At 48.3% G+C, this 15170-nt stretch overlaps 1 protein-coding gene across 3 annotated transcripts in view; it reads left to right on the top strand.

The window, feature by feature from the left end:
* Positions 1-15170, top strand: part of rgs11 (regulator of G protein signaling 11) — a 196172-nt gene that overhangs the window by 129696 nt on the left and 51306 nt on the right. For all 3 annotated transcript variants that reach the window (XM_072481296.1, XM_072481297.1, XM_072481295.1), the window contains exon 9: positions 783-851. In XM_072481296.1, coding sequence (XP_072337397.1) covers positions 783-851 — 69 coding nt within the window. The remainder of the gene's footprint in view (positions 1-782; positions 852-15170) is intronic.

Genomic DNA, 15170 nt, shown 5'->3' with positions numbered 1-15170 from the left:
TAACCAGGTAGGCAGCAGGAAGAACCTCAATGTCTGCCTGGAATATGAGGGCCACCTGGTCTACCATCAGGAGGCTGCCACCATGAAGCTGGCCTGTCTGATTACTGGGGGGTGGGGGGGGGGGGGGGGGGGGTCCACAGGCCAACTGGAAGACATCAGTCAGCTTCTGTAATTGGTTATAATTGTCTTATAATTTCCATTAATTGACTGTCCGCCTCTTTCAGGCAGGTAGCTCTTGTGCCCTTATTCCCACTTCTGGGGCGGGGGGGGGGATCCCAGGGGTAGAATGATACCGACAAACTAGCAACCTGGCCGCTGGCACAAAATTCTGCACCCACCTGCTTCTCTTCTCATCCCTATGTAGGGACATAATTGCAGCCCCAGTTAAGAAGTGACTGTCCAACAAATGGTCATTGGATGAGATAGGTTGCAAAGGTGTAAAACTAAGCTTGATCAAAGTTAAATCAAAGCTGGTATTGGAACTTGAGTGTCTGACAAAGAGGTTATCTTCTATGTGCTTTCAAATCTCAAAACAGTGTATTGCTACGACACAGATTTTCCATTCTCAGATACCAAAATTAAGTTCAGCTTATGATTTTGAGCAGCTTAACCTTTGCTCTAGTGGCTAGCGAAATGCAATGAACCCCTCTCTCTTACTGGTGTCCGATATCTCCCTGGTACACATGATGTTCATGTTACTGTTTTAATGTTGAAAGAACAAATGTGCTATTCAATGTTGCATTTAAATTGGATTTCTAAGGACAATTTATGTGTACTTCCAGCCTGGAGTTATAAATATCATGGAATCTGCCCCAAAAAGAAATAACATCCACACAACAAAAGTCAAATTGGTAAGTATTTCATCTACTTCATATTTTTCGATGGCTTTTAAAGTTGCTCAAGAATTTATTCAATTACCTTTGAAAGTTACTATTGAATCTACTTCCATCGTCCTTTCAGACAGTGAATCCCAATCATAAGGTACTGCGTAAAAATATTCCATCTCCTCTGTTTCTTTTGTGACTCTGTATACAGTTATGTCATAGATTATCATGGAATTTAAAGTGCAGAAGGAGGCCATTCGGCCCATCAAGTCTGCACCGGCTCTTGGAAAGAGCACCCTACCCAAGGTCAACACCTCCACCCTGTCCCCATAACCCAGTAACCCCATCCAACACTAAGGGCACTTTTGGACACTATCATGGCCAATCCACCTAACCTGCACATCTTTGGACTGTGGGAGGAAACCGGAGCACCCGGAGGAAACCCATGCACACACGGGGAGGATGTGCAGACTCCGCACAGACAGTGACCCAAGCCGGAATCAAACCTGGGATCCTGGAGTTGTGAAGCAATTGTGCTATCCACAATGCTACCGTGCTGTCCCTTGGTTACTGATAGTTTCTGTTTATTTACTCTAATTGAACCCTTCATACTTTGAATACCTGCATTAAATCTGCCTTTCACATTCTCTACTCCAGAGAGAATAATCCCAGCTCGTCTTTGCGTAGAATTGGAGATCTTTATTCTTGGTGACATTCTAATAAATCTCCTCCTCATCTTCCATTAATCCACTTTTTAAAAAACTAACCTCAGGGCTTCTCCACAGATGCACCTTGATAACCATTCCCAACCTCAAACAATGTCCTAATCCTAGGCAGGTCTGCCAAGAAAGCACCGAAAATATTTCAAAATAAAGCCCTCTGCAAATTCCTCACATCCTCCTACATTCCTCTCCTCTGTTGTGATATGAGGTGCATTTACCTGTAAGGCCTACCGTAGATGGTTGTCTATCACCGACACCTCGATGGGATGTGTTGAGTTAGTCCCATGACTTGTACTCAGTTTACAAACAGTAGGAGTCTGATGTACTACACACAGTTTCCCAGTTAACTCTATTTGTATGTAGTTTTATCTTCAAAGAATGAATCCACATTATTGTTTTCGCTATCCTTGTGTGATTAGTACATTTTCATGGAATATTACACACCCAACTGGAGAATATGCATCATGTATCATATCTTAAATCAATCTCTTCATTTGTACCTCAAACCATTGTCCATGTACCAGAGGGAATAACTTGTATAGTAATTATTAATACCTACTGTGACAATAATCCTCATTTGGCCCAAAGCACCAATCAGCAACATGATTCATTCAAGAGCCATGAAACCAACAAAACAGACTTTTTTGAAACGGCACATTGTAGTAGCATGATGTTTGAATATTTGACTGAGAACCAAACAAGTCTCACCGCTTCACATGCAGTAGAAGAAAAGAACTAGGGTGACAATGAAACAGGTATAATGTCTCACTGTGTGTCAGTGATTCTGCAGCTCGGTCCGAATCCGACACTCTGTACCTTCATTCTGGGACACTGTCACCACCAGTCAGCTCTCTCTCAAAGGGGAGAGCAGTCAGGGCACACGGTGGCACAGTGGTCAGCACTGCTGTCTCGCGGCACCGAGGACCTGGGTTCAATCCCGGCCCTGGGTCACTATCCTTGTGGAGTTTGCACATTCTCCCCGTGCCTACGAGGGTTTCACCCCCACAACCCAAAAAATGTGCACGGTAGGTGGAATAGAGCACACTAAATTGTCCCTTATTAAAAAAAAGGGGGGGGGGAGAACAGCCTATGGTCTGTGGTGGCATTTACATTTGTCAGTTCACAGGCACCAGGTCCTGGTAAGATTGTTCAAATTTGTGAGCGCGTAATCATTCTAAGTCTACCTGCTGTAAAGTTTAAGCAGGTACTCTGAATATCTTTAAGCAGAACTAACAGACAGGAGAGACTCCGTTCTGGCTGCTTACTGGCCCTACAGAGGTAGGGTAGGAGACCTCCTGGTAGGACTTCTGGGAAGGTTAATACTAAAGACTGGACTGGGAAAACAAATCCATCTGTTAACAGCTCCTAACAGCCAAAAGAACCCTGTTTTTCACAGTTAGTTGAACTTCTGAAGCTGGAGGTTAATTCTCCTGCCCAAATCACTGCTTTGTGAGCAGAGTTTCGAGTTCATTGGGGAAAAATCAAAGAGCTCAGCCATTGCAATCAAGCAGTTACCTATGACTAGCTAAGGCAGTGACCACTTGGGGTACTGTAACTCAGAGCTAAATTAATTTGAAAAGAGCTATCGAAAGTTCCTGATAGCATTAAAAATCCTGAAAAAAGCTAAAATATGACCACACAGTTTCCAACACTTAATTGGAAGGCAGCAGATCTCTGATCTGAGTTCATTGGTTGCTAGTGTGGCCTCGTACACGCACCTAGAAATATGCCCAGCTTTTGACAGTATATGCAAGGCATATTGCAGCAGAGGAAACTGAAAGCTCCAAGACAGAAATCAACAGCTGGACCAAATGGTTCAACATCTTAAGATGCCACGCCCAAAAACCAGACAGCCAGAGCTGCAAACAAGCCAGAGCACATAACAAACTGCGTCAAGAAAAAATTGTGTATCTAATCTCCAACCAAACTATTAAGTGACGATGACCAGCACAGCAACACACAAAGCAAGCCAACATTCAATACGGTAAACATCAAAAAGATGTATTGGCACAGTGGTACCAACAGAAACTTTCGCCACTGTCCAGATTATATGCCCACAGATGCAGGTCAGGCGTAACCTGTATGCAAAACTGGATACTGGTGTAGGTGCAAACATCCTTTCACTTTGCAGACTGAAATGTACTTATCCACAGAAAAGGCAAATGATGGTTCAACGAACTCATTGTGTGCTGTGACTCGGAGATTCCATCCCTGGGAATGATTGCTGCCATGTCGCTTCTACAATTCACCCTGTTTACCCCAGATATTTTATGTCGTGGGCACCACATATCCAGTGGTCATGGGTTTGTTAGGACCATTCATTGTATCATCAAAAAAATGATGAGGACCACAGACCACAAGAAACCCTGCTTCCACTGGGAGAGGGCAATCCAACTCTACCGTGCAGATCTTTAACCAACAGGCTGTGTGGCACAATGTGAACTGAATATGCATACCCATTCCAAACTTCACCATACTGCAGAACCAATGCAGAATTACTATTTGGCAGTCAACATTCCCCAGTCAGCACTTGTCAGTAGTACTCCCAGGGGTACAAGGTGCATTACTCAAAAAACAGCGGAAGATGAAAGATACCCATGACCGGCATGCAGGTAACTGACGTGTTGGGTGTTCTGGATCCGTGGAACACATACAGGCCACCAACACTTAAAATAGTGCAACACTATTTTATTAAGTAAGAAACTGTTGAACATACTTTCACTGTGGGTTAACACGATGTTAGATTAAACTAAAGACCTATGCCTGTCCGAAACAGTCTATGTACTCAGCACATGGTGAGGACCTGTGCTGTAATGTGCAGGAACGCTGATGCCCCCTGTCTTTATAGTGAGTGTGCTCTAACTGGTGATTGGCTGCGGTGTTGTGTGTGTTGATTGGTCTTGCTGTGTGTCCATCAGTGTGTGTGTATCGGCACCATGATATACTGGTGTATATCATGACAGTAACAAACTACTCAAGCTGAACGTCAGGCGGTACGCTTGAGTACAACATCCAACTGATTGGTACATAGAATCCATCAGAAACCATCAACATCTATAGGACTAAGATCGGATCAAGTACGAACGTCAAATGGCATAACAGTGCAATGAAACAGATGTTAAATCAGAGGAAATACCATAGGCAAAAATACCAAGCCATCCTATTGCAGCCAGATTACAGATTAAGGTATAACGCAAACGAAGCATCCTCTAACCAGCATTCTGAAAATGTACAGGAGCCCCCAGCAAAGGTCACCATAAGTAAATCTGGACGGATAAGCAAACCACTGATATGTTTCAGAGACTTGAAAATTTACTGCATTGTACATTTATTTATTTACCTGTATACTCAAATTGGGCAGAGTTCTCCATTTTTGAAACTAAATAATAATATAATAATAAAAGTGTGGTGTTGGACCACTCTGGCAGCACCTTTTTTGTTGTCCAGAATAGCAGGATCCTGCGCCAGTTTCTGAACTGGAACCTCATTAATTATGCACAGGCGCGTTCACCTGCAAAGCTCCTGGCAGGAAGGTAGCTGACTCATCTGCCTGCTGTCAGCTGGTGGCTTTGAATGTCCTGGGTCTATGTTTAAATACTAGCCCAGAACATTCATATCACTCTCTCCCCCAGCCCACCTGTCTTCACCAGACCATGTAAGGTATCAGCAGCCCAGAGGGAAAAGGTTAATAGTCTCAAGAAGGAGCCTGTTCTTCAACTCAATCATCTTCCTCCCGAGCCCATTATCTGCGAGGTACCCATGCCTCACTTGGACCCCTACCCATTGCATCTGGAGTCTGCGTGCATCCTCTTCCAGTAAAGAATGTGCTATTTCTTTGGCCCCCTTGTTATGAGCTTTTCATGCAGCCTTGTTGGGGTCCAACTTCCCTCCTCTCGGTCTCCCCTCTGCCTTCTATTGTTCATCTTGATTGTTCCTTGCCCCTCTGCCTGCCATTGTGAGTCCTCGCACTCCCCCCCCCCCCACATTGCTTGCACATCCCTCCTTCCACATTTCTCTCCCTTGTCTTTGTAAGGCCAACCCCCCCCCCTCCGCCCCGCCCAACCACACACAGTCCACCCCCAATCGAACTTCAGACTTTGTTGCAGTAGCTGCGTGAATCCCGCAGCACAGTGCTCTCCAGGTGGACACTGGTGTGTGGCACCAGGGGGAAAGAGATCCTTGTACTCCTCAACTCCAGGTGCCCAAGTCGGTGACACAGGAGTCTCCATGTGTCCAGCAGCACGGTGCTGTCCATGAAGACCAGCTTGGCATTGAAATGGAGGCAGGAACTGGTCTTCCCCAGCAGAGTGGTGAACAGCACATAATGATCAGCGAAGCACTATGGCAGAAAAGCTCTGTTGCACTCACTTCGAAGTGTCTTGAAATGAAATGAAATGAAAATCGCTTATTGTCACAAGTAGGCTTCAAATGAAGTTACTGTGTGTGATGAACGGTTACTGCCTTATCATCATGTAAGGTGATGTCCCCTTTAAGACCAGGCTTGGAACCCTGGGGACTCCGCCTCTGGCTCCGCCCATCTGGGAGCCATACATAAAGGCCTGCCTCATGGTCTGTATAGCAGTCAGCTCTCGTCCAAATCTGTAGCATAGTTATTAGCCTAATAAAGCCTTCTTTACAGCTTAATCTCTAAGCATCATTATTGAGGGTACCTCAATTTATTAGGCTAAACTAGATTCAGGATGGACGCAGGCCTAAAACCAGAGAAGCTCAATCTGGAAGCATGAACGCCGTAGGCAAAGGAAATTTTTAAATACTGGCTGCGGTGCTTCGAGGCCTACCTGGACTCCGCAGAGACTCCCATCCTGGGGCCACGCAAGCTGCGTCTACTCCACACCCGGGTGAGTCACAGAATCTCCGCCACGCTCGAAAAGGCGACGAGTTATGAGGAAGCGATTGAGTTGCTCCGCAAGCGGTTTGCCAAACCCGTCAATGAGGTGCACGCCCGGCATCTGCTCTCTACCTGCCGGCAGCGCTCGGGGGAATCGCTCGACGAGTTTGTTGAGAAACTCACCGCGCTGGCCAGGGACTGTGACCATCAGGATGTGACAGGGGAAGTCCATATGAACCTGCACATCAGAGATTCTTTCGTGTCCGGCATCCGCTCGACCTACATCCGGCAGCGACTGCTCGAAAACGGGGCAAAAGACCTCCATGAGACGCTAACGCTCGCCTCCTCGCTGGAGGTGGCCCAACATAACTTGGGTTCGTACCCCGCGGACTCTGCCAGCCCCCCCCGGACTTCCTCAGACTCGCCCGTATTACAGGCCTGCGCCACGCGGCGACCCGCTCACCATGGGGGCACACCTTGCTACTTCTGCGGGCAGGGCCAGCACCCACGCCCACGCTGCCCAGCCCGCTCCGCGATCTGCAGCGACTGCAGGAAGAAAGGGCACTTTGCGAGGGTCTGCCTGGCCAGACCCAGGGGCCAGAAAAACAAAGAACAGCCGGCCCGAAAATCAGGCTCTCAGGCCCGCAGGCCTCGCAATGCTGCTCCGCACCGACCCGACACGTCCTCTTCTGACGCGTCATCAGCCTTGTGCGAATCATGGGAGCGGCCATCTTGTCGGCGGCCATCTTCTCGACCCGACACGTGCGACCAACGACAGCGGCCATTTTACGACTCCGACTACCCGCGACTGGGTGCGATCACCCTCGATCAAACTCGGCCAAAACACCTGCAGAACTCCATGATGCAGGTCCAGGTCAACGGGCACGACACTGCATGCCTCTTCGACTCCGGGAGCACGGAGAGCTTTATCCACCCTGAAACGGTAAGGCGCTGCTCCCTACGCACCCATCCCACATCCCAAACCATAGCCCTCGCATCTGGGTCCCACTCGGTACAAATCACGGGGTACTGTATTGCGGATCTCTCGATCCAGGGTGCCAAATACACCTGTTTCAAATTTTATATCCTCCCTCACCTCTGTGCCCCCCTGCTGCTCGGACTGGATTTCCAGTGCAGCCACCGAAGCCTGACACTGAAGTTCGGCAGACCCTTGCCCCCCCTCACGGTGTGCTGCCTTGCGACACTGAAAGTCGCACCCCCCTCGCTATTCGCTAACCTCACTCCCGACTGTAAGCCCGTCGCCACCAGGAGCCGGCGCTACAGTGCCCAAGATATGGCTTTTATCAAGTCAGAGGTCCAGCGTTTACTGGGAGAGGGGGTCATCGAGGCTAGCAACAGCCCTTGGAGAGCGCAAGTGGTGGTAGTCCGGTCCGGGGAGAAGAAACGGATGGTCGTGGATTGTAGCCAGACCATAAACCGATTCACGCAGCTTGATGCGTACCCCCTTCCTCGCATCGCGGAAATGGTAAATCGGATCGCCCAATACCGAGTCTTTTCCACGGTCGACCTCAAATCTGCCTACCACCAGCTCCCCATCCGACCAAAAGATCGCCTCTATACTGCCTTCGAAGCAGCCGGCCGGCTCTTCCACTTCCTCAGGGTCCCCTTTGGTGTCACAAATGGGGTCTCCGTCTTTCAAAGGGCGATGGACCAATGGTGGACCAGTACGGTTTGCGGGCTACATACCCGTACTTGGACAATGTCACCATCTGCGGCCATGATCAGCAGGACCATGACGCTAACCTCAAAAAGTTCCTCCAGACCGCCCGAGCCCTTAACCTGACCTATAACGAGGGCAAATGCGTTTTCCACACCACCCGGCTGGCCATCCTCGGCTATGTCGTGGAAGACTGGGTCCGAGGTCCCGACCCCGACCGCATGCGCCCCCTTAAGGAACTCCCTCTCCCCCGCAGCCTCAAGGCCCTCAAACGGTGCTTGGGGCTTTTCTCCTATTACGCCCAGTGGGTCCCCAAGTATGCGGACAAAGCCCGCCCACTCCTAAAGACCACCACTTTTCCCCTCTCGGCTGAGGCTCAATTGGCCTTCAACCGCATCAAGGCCGCCATGGACGCGGTGGACGAAACCATCCCTTTCCAGGTAGAGAGCGATGCATCAGACATCGCCCTGGCTGCTACCCTCAATCAAGGAGGCAGACCAGTAGCGTTCTTCTCCCGAACCCTCACCGCCTCCGAGATTCGACACTCTGCAGTCGAAAAGGAGGCACAAGCCATTGTGGAGGCTGTGCGGTGCTGGAGACACTACCTCGCCGGTAGGAGGTTTACCCTCGTCACCGACCAACGGTCGGTCGCCTATATGTTCGATAACACGCAACGGGGCAAAATAAAAAACGATAAAATTTTGAGGTGGAGGATCGAACTCTCCACCTACTCGTACGATATCAAGTATCGTCCAGGGGAGCTCAACGAGCCCCCAGATGCCCTGTCCCGCGGCACATGCGCCAACGCGCAGGAGGACCGCCTGCAAGCTATCCACAATGACCTCTGCCACCCGGGGGTTACCCGGCTCGTCCATTTCATCAAGTCCCGTAACCTACCTTACTCAACCAAGGAGGTCAAGGCCATGGTCAGGGCCTGCCAGGTCTGTGCGGAGTGCAAACCGCACTTCTATCGGCCAGACAAGGTTCGGCTCGTGAAGGCCTCGGGCCCCTTTGAGCGACTGAGCGTGGACTTCAAGGGGCCCCTCCCGTCCACCAACCGTTATGCCTATTTCCTCACTGTGATCGATGAGTTCTCCCGTTTCCCATTCGCCATTCCCTGCACCGACATGACCTCAGCCGCCTCAGATTAAGGCACTGCACAGCATCTTCACCCTGTTCGGTTTCCCTGCTTATATCCACAGCGACCGGGGTACATCGTTCATGAGCGATGAACTGCGTCAGTATCTGCTCAGCAAAGGCATCGCCTCGAGCAGAACGACCAGCTATAACCCACGGGGAAACGGGCAGGTGGAGAGGGAGAACGCGACCGTGTGGAAGGCTGTCCTTCTGGCCCTGCGGTCGAGAAATCTCCCAACCACCCGCTGGCAGGAGGTCCTACCCGATGCCCTACACTCCATTAGGTCACTCCTCTGCACGGCCACAAATGAGACCCCTCATGAGCGATTGTTTCTCTTCCCCAGGAAGTCTACCTCCGGGGTCTCGCTTCCACCTTGGCTGACGGCTCCGGGACCTGTTTTTCTCCGGAGGCACGCGAGGAGCCATAAAACGGACCCCCTAGTTGAAAAGGTCTGACTACTCCACGCCAACCCCAGTTACGCCTACGTGGAGTACTCCGACGGCAGGCAAGATACGGTTTCCCTCCGGGATCTGGCGCCCGCTGGATCCTCCACCACAGACGCCCCTTCCCGCACCGCTCCCCTGCAGGACCCGTCGCCCCCTACAACACACCCCCTTCCGGCCCTATCACCCGTTGGTGAGCTCCTACCGTGCGCCCCCCCTTTACACACCGCGCCGGCTCCGCTACCCCCGGCCCTGCCTAGTTCCTCTGCCCCGACCCGGACCGAAGCTCCAACCGCTGTGCTCCCGGATGTGCTCTCAACCGGGAAGTCCGTGCCCGCCGCACCACCGCCCGAACTGAGGAGATCGAGGAGGACGATCCGGCCGCCGAGACGGATGGACCTATGATGGCACTTCACCCCCGCCAGACTCCTTTTTAAACAGGGGGTGAATGTGATGAACGATTACTGCCTTATCATCATGTAAGGTGATGTCCCCTTTAAGACCAGGGTTGGAACCCTGGGGACTCCGCCTCTGGCTCCGCCTATCTGGGAGCCATACATAAAGGCCTGCCTCATGGTCTGTATAGCAGTCAGCTCTCGTCCAAATCTGTAGAATAGTTATTAGCCTAATAAAGCCTTCTTTACAGTTTAATCTCTAAGCATCATTATTGAGGGTACCTCACTGTGAAAAGCCCCTAGTTGCCACATTCCGGCGCCTGTTCGGGGAGGCTGGTACAGGAATTGAACCGTGCTGCTGGCCTGCCTTGGTCTGCTTTAAAAGCCAGCTTTAGCCCTGTGCTAAACCAGTCCCTCAGAACATAACATCTTCCCAGTAAGAGCTCCTTGACCTCCCCAAGTCTCCTCCTTAAATCCAATGCACCTACTGCCTCCCACCCGACGTTCACTCAGTCATCTGCACTTTCAACCCCCTCTGCATTCACCCATGCCCTATCCCATGCCCTATCAACTACATGTATACTGGAATTTTTGCATGTGTTCTCCCAATTCTCCATGCTACCTTGGGTTAAAAACTTCAGTGAAAAGGGGTAAGCAACTATTTGAGCAGCATCGTGTAGATGAGAATATTCACGAATATATTGAGTGAGTAAAGAAGCAATTTATCAATTTTCAGAGCTCTGGGAGAAAAGGTCTTTGACCCCCACGGTCTGTGCAGCACCTTTTCTCCCTGAGCTGAGGTCGCACTGGGTTCATATACAGAAGAAAAGCGGAATTAGTTTGCATTCGCATTTACATATACCCAATCAATTCTGTTTGCGTCACAATTAATAACATGCATCTTCAATGCCATAAATGGCTGCAAGTTAGCTCCTATAGCCTCTAATTGGCAGTTTGCCATACCTGATCAATTCATTACATAGATAACGGTTACATAAAGTCATGGAGCCAATAGTCCAGCCACGTTGAACATGTCCTTCTTCATTCCTTGCTAGTTCCTTAATTTGGGGCTCCTTTGTCAGTTACAAGTAGCTAAGAATACAGACATTGGGCAAAGGTTGCCAACGACTCATTGTCTCTCCGGATGCATCTGGTTGTGGATCACTTGTTTTGCACAAAGCTTTACTACTTCAGCAGCAGACACTGATAATAACATAGGGTCAAGAATATTGACAGAGTCCATTTTATATCAGGTGGCATCCATTTTGTATCTTCTGTAGTCCGTTCGGAATTCTACCTCTTCAATCACAAGAATTTATCTTCATTGTTAACACTAATCCACCACCACAAGAGATTTGGAGAACACTTGTTGAAAATGTAACGCATGATCTTCAATGCGCAGAATGCAGATGTATTCCTGGACAGGAAACATTTCTTACTTAATGATATAATTGAACTCTTTCCTTAACAATCAGATATCAAATCCGGGTGCGATTTAACAGCCTCGTCATGCCCTCGCTGGACGTGATCCAGATCAGCATATTTAAATGATCCATTAGGCTCATTTAAATTCCCCTTCCAGCCTCCCCAAACAGGTGCCAGAATGTGGTGACTGCGGGCTTTTCACAGTAACTTCCTTGAAGCCTACTTGTGACAATAAGCGATTATTATTATTATTATTATTATTATTATTATTATTATTATTATTATTATTACAAATATGCATTCAAGGGATTCTCCCGGCGTCCGGGACCTGGCAACCAGGACCAAATGGCCACGCCTGGGAGAACTCGCCAGGGGCCATTTAGTACTGGTTTCCACAAACGTGGACCAGTCATAATTGTACCTGGGGGGGGGGGTCTCCCAGGCCATTGCAGACCCCCCAGTGGTAGGGGTCAGGACAAGGTAGCACCCTGGCACTCACTCTGACAACCGGGCACCTTGGCAGCGCCTGGCACAGTACTAGTGCTACCCAAGCACCCTGGAATTGCCAGAGTGGCACTGCCAGGGTGCCCAGTTACCAGTGCCAGGGTGGCAGTGGTAGGATGCCTGGATGCCAGTCTGGCACTGCCAAGTATCGGGCCCGTGGGGCTTTACCAGGTAGAGGGGGGTGAGGAGATGTTCCCGGGGGCCTCCCCAAGGTTGAGGGTGCCTCAAAGGCGGCGGGGAGGGGGCGATGGGTCGAAGATTTGGGCAGCCAGACAAAACCCGTCAGCAGGAAATTATTCTAAGTACGGCCTCGGCAGAGAGAAACTCCCTGAAACCAAAAAAAAGCCTTAAAAGCAAGATGTTTTCAGAGCTGCAGCCACCGAGAAACACCCCGCTAAACGTGCCCATACCCGGTTTTTTCCCAGTTAAATCCGCTCTCTGTATATCAACTTCAAAAAGGTAGCACCAGGGTCTGTAGGGCATTCAGCACACTAAGCCCTCAAATGATGTGTCTTCATGAGAAAACATGAAAATATGCTTCACCCCTCATTGCTAAACCATTTATATTTTATTAGTGAGTAACACTAAAGGAGATCAGATGTAATTAAAAGTCTTATCCTGCTGGTATCTGTTTGCTGTTCCCAGAGCACATGAAACACATGTTGATTATTAAAATGTAATATTCACTTAAAAGTGACCAATTTAATATCACATCGATACTTCTTTTATTATCTCTCAAAACTAAAATCTCGTTCTTAAGGTTTGGAGGCAGTGATAAAAGAAAAATTAAACTCTCATCAGTACAATGTTGCTTGGGTCATCCACCCACCCGTTTATAAAACCTCTAAAATTAAACATAAAATATAAGAGAAGCCAATCATTCTTTAAAATCATTCTTATTCTTAAAATGTAATTGCCCAGATTTTGCTATGAACTAATCGCGTTCATCGTTCTTTTGTTGCTCTTTTTAACCTTAGTCTATTTGCTCTGATTACGTCACCTTTGCTCATGAATCGCCAGGTATCTTTATGATACCGCCACGTGGTTCAAGTTCAGGTTATGATTAATAATACAGCACACCGCTTAGTAAGGATTAAAACAACGGTCATTTATTATATACAACAAGCAATATTAATACACTAATACTACTATCTATATAATAAACCTATCACCACTGGCCAATACTTAACTTAGGAAGAGCCCACCAGGTCAGGGAAACGAATGGCTTGTCCAATCAGATCTGGCCCGCAGGATTCAAAAGGCTGCTACAGGTCAGTAGCTAGGTGTCTCTACCGGATAGCGATCACTGGATTCAAACTTACAGTTGCCGGTTGCTGTTCTTGCGAAGGTCTCGAGCAGGTGAAGAGGAGAGAGAGAGATCTGAACTTGGACCCCCACTTTTATAGGGCCCAGGGGCTTCCAGCCTCCCAGGGCGGCCCTTGACCCTGAGTCCCAAGTGATTGGATCTGTCCCCAATCTCTGGTGTCAATGTATCCAATGGTGAGGTGATTCCTCGATCGGGGGGTGGTCGCTCACCTGTCTTTGTTTCGGCCACTGCAGGCGCCGAAAGGTCTGGCCCGGTATTCAATTGCTAATATGTTGTAATTGTTCCCGGGGATAGCCGATTTAACTGTGGATGTCTGAATAGATGGGCTGCAAACAGTCCTGAATGCAACTGCAAATACCTGGGTTGATGGGCTGTTGATAGCCCTGAGTATCGATCTGGGCTAACTTCCCAGAGCCGAATATGCAATACTGTCTGCAGCTGCCTGCTTGTGTCTTCTTAGCTGCTTTTCCCAGCAATCTTTCGGGTTAGCCATTTTAAACTGGGTTTTGGCCAGATTAATCGGAACGCAGCCATTTTACGTGGCTACACTTTGTGAACAAATGATCCAGCATCTTCAGGTGAGAGACAGAAGCACAGTTAAACTCAAATATCCAATGATTACTTAGTCTTTTCAGTCCAGTGCTGACCGAAGTGCTGCTCAGCTGTAACTGAAAGATAATAATAATACTAATGACCTTTTATTGTCACAAGTATGTGTCATGATATTCAGATAAACATATCATGGTGCAAACACACATACACACAGATGGACAGATCAACAGACCAATCAACACACACGCAACATCACAGCCAATCACCAGTGAGAGCACATGCACTATAAAACGGGGAACACGACAGTTCCCACTCATTCCAGCAGGAGACAGCTCAGGGCACAGAGCTCACAGCAAGCCACTCAGACATACACCATGTGCTGAGTGCCTCTCTAAGATAGTGTTAGGTCCACAGGTTAATGGGTAAATTACGAACCACAGTCATAAGTTTACAGATGTTGTTATCAAGAGTAATAAAACAGAGTTGTACCATCTACAACCGTGTTGGTTTGTCTGTATAGCGGAACACCCAACATGACAGTATGAAGTTACTGTAAAAAGCCCCTTGTCACCACATTCCGGCGCCTGTTCGGGTAAGCTGGTACGGGAATTGAACCCGCGCTGCTGGCCTTGTTCTGCATCACAAACCAGCTGTCTAGCCCACTGAGCTAAATCAGCCCTCATAAACAGAAAGACGAAAAGTGGGGGGGGGGGGGGGGAACGAAAAGAATTGAAGAGTAGAAAGAGAAAGAACGAGATGGTTACAAAGCGGAATAGTTTTAAAAACACTATACCCATGGGACATAAATTTGTATTTAAATGCTTCTCCTCAATAGGACATTGTGTCAGCATCTCTGCTACTTTGTTTGACTTCAATAGAAAACGTGAAATAATTCTCTTGAAGAGTGGGAGAAGGAGTATGATCAACTGATTGAAAGTAATTCCTACTTTTCCAGAGGATCTTGAACACATTACTTTGAACATTCGTTTAGCAGGCCACTTCACAAATTAAACCATCATCAAAACAGCCTAACCTTCTAAACCTCTTCTCTTTATCTCTAAAAAGTTATGGCCTATTATAACCTGCTTACCTCACATTTCTAAATAAAACGTCCACATACTCGATACAGTTTCGCAATGTTGCAGGAATGAAATTGAAAGGATTTTCTTTATTTTCATTACCTTCCATTTGCTATGCTTTGTGCTTTCTTATTTATTTTGCGAACCATTAATAATGGTTTATGCTACACATGTGGGAAGAGCAGCAATGGTTTATCTTTGATTCAAGATCCAGCCCACCAGCCACTGACAGAA

Source organism: Scyliorhinus torazame, chromosome 17 (genome assembly GCF_047496885.1).
Source record: "Scyliorhinus torazame isolate Kashiwa2021f chromosome 17, sScyTor2.1, whole genome shotgun sequence".
Taxonomy (NCBI): Eukaryota; Metazoa; Chordata; class Chondrichthyes; order Carcharhiniformes; family Scyliorhinidae; genus Scyliorhinus; species Scyliorhinus torazame.
The sequence above is the reverse complement of the archived record's forward strand: the minus strand, read 5'-3'. Positions and strand labels throughout refer to the sequence as shown.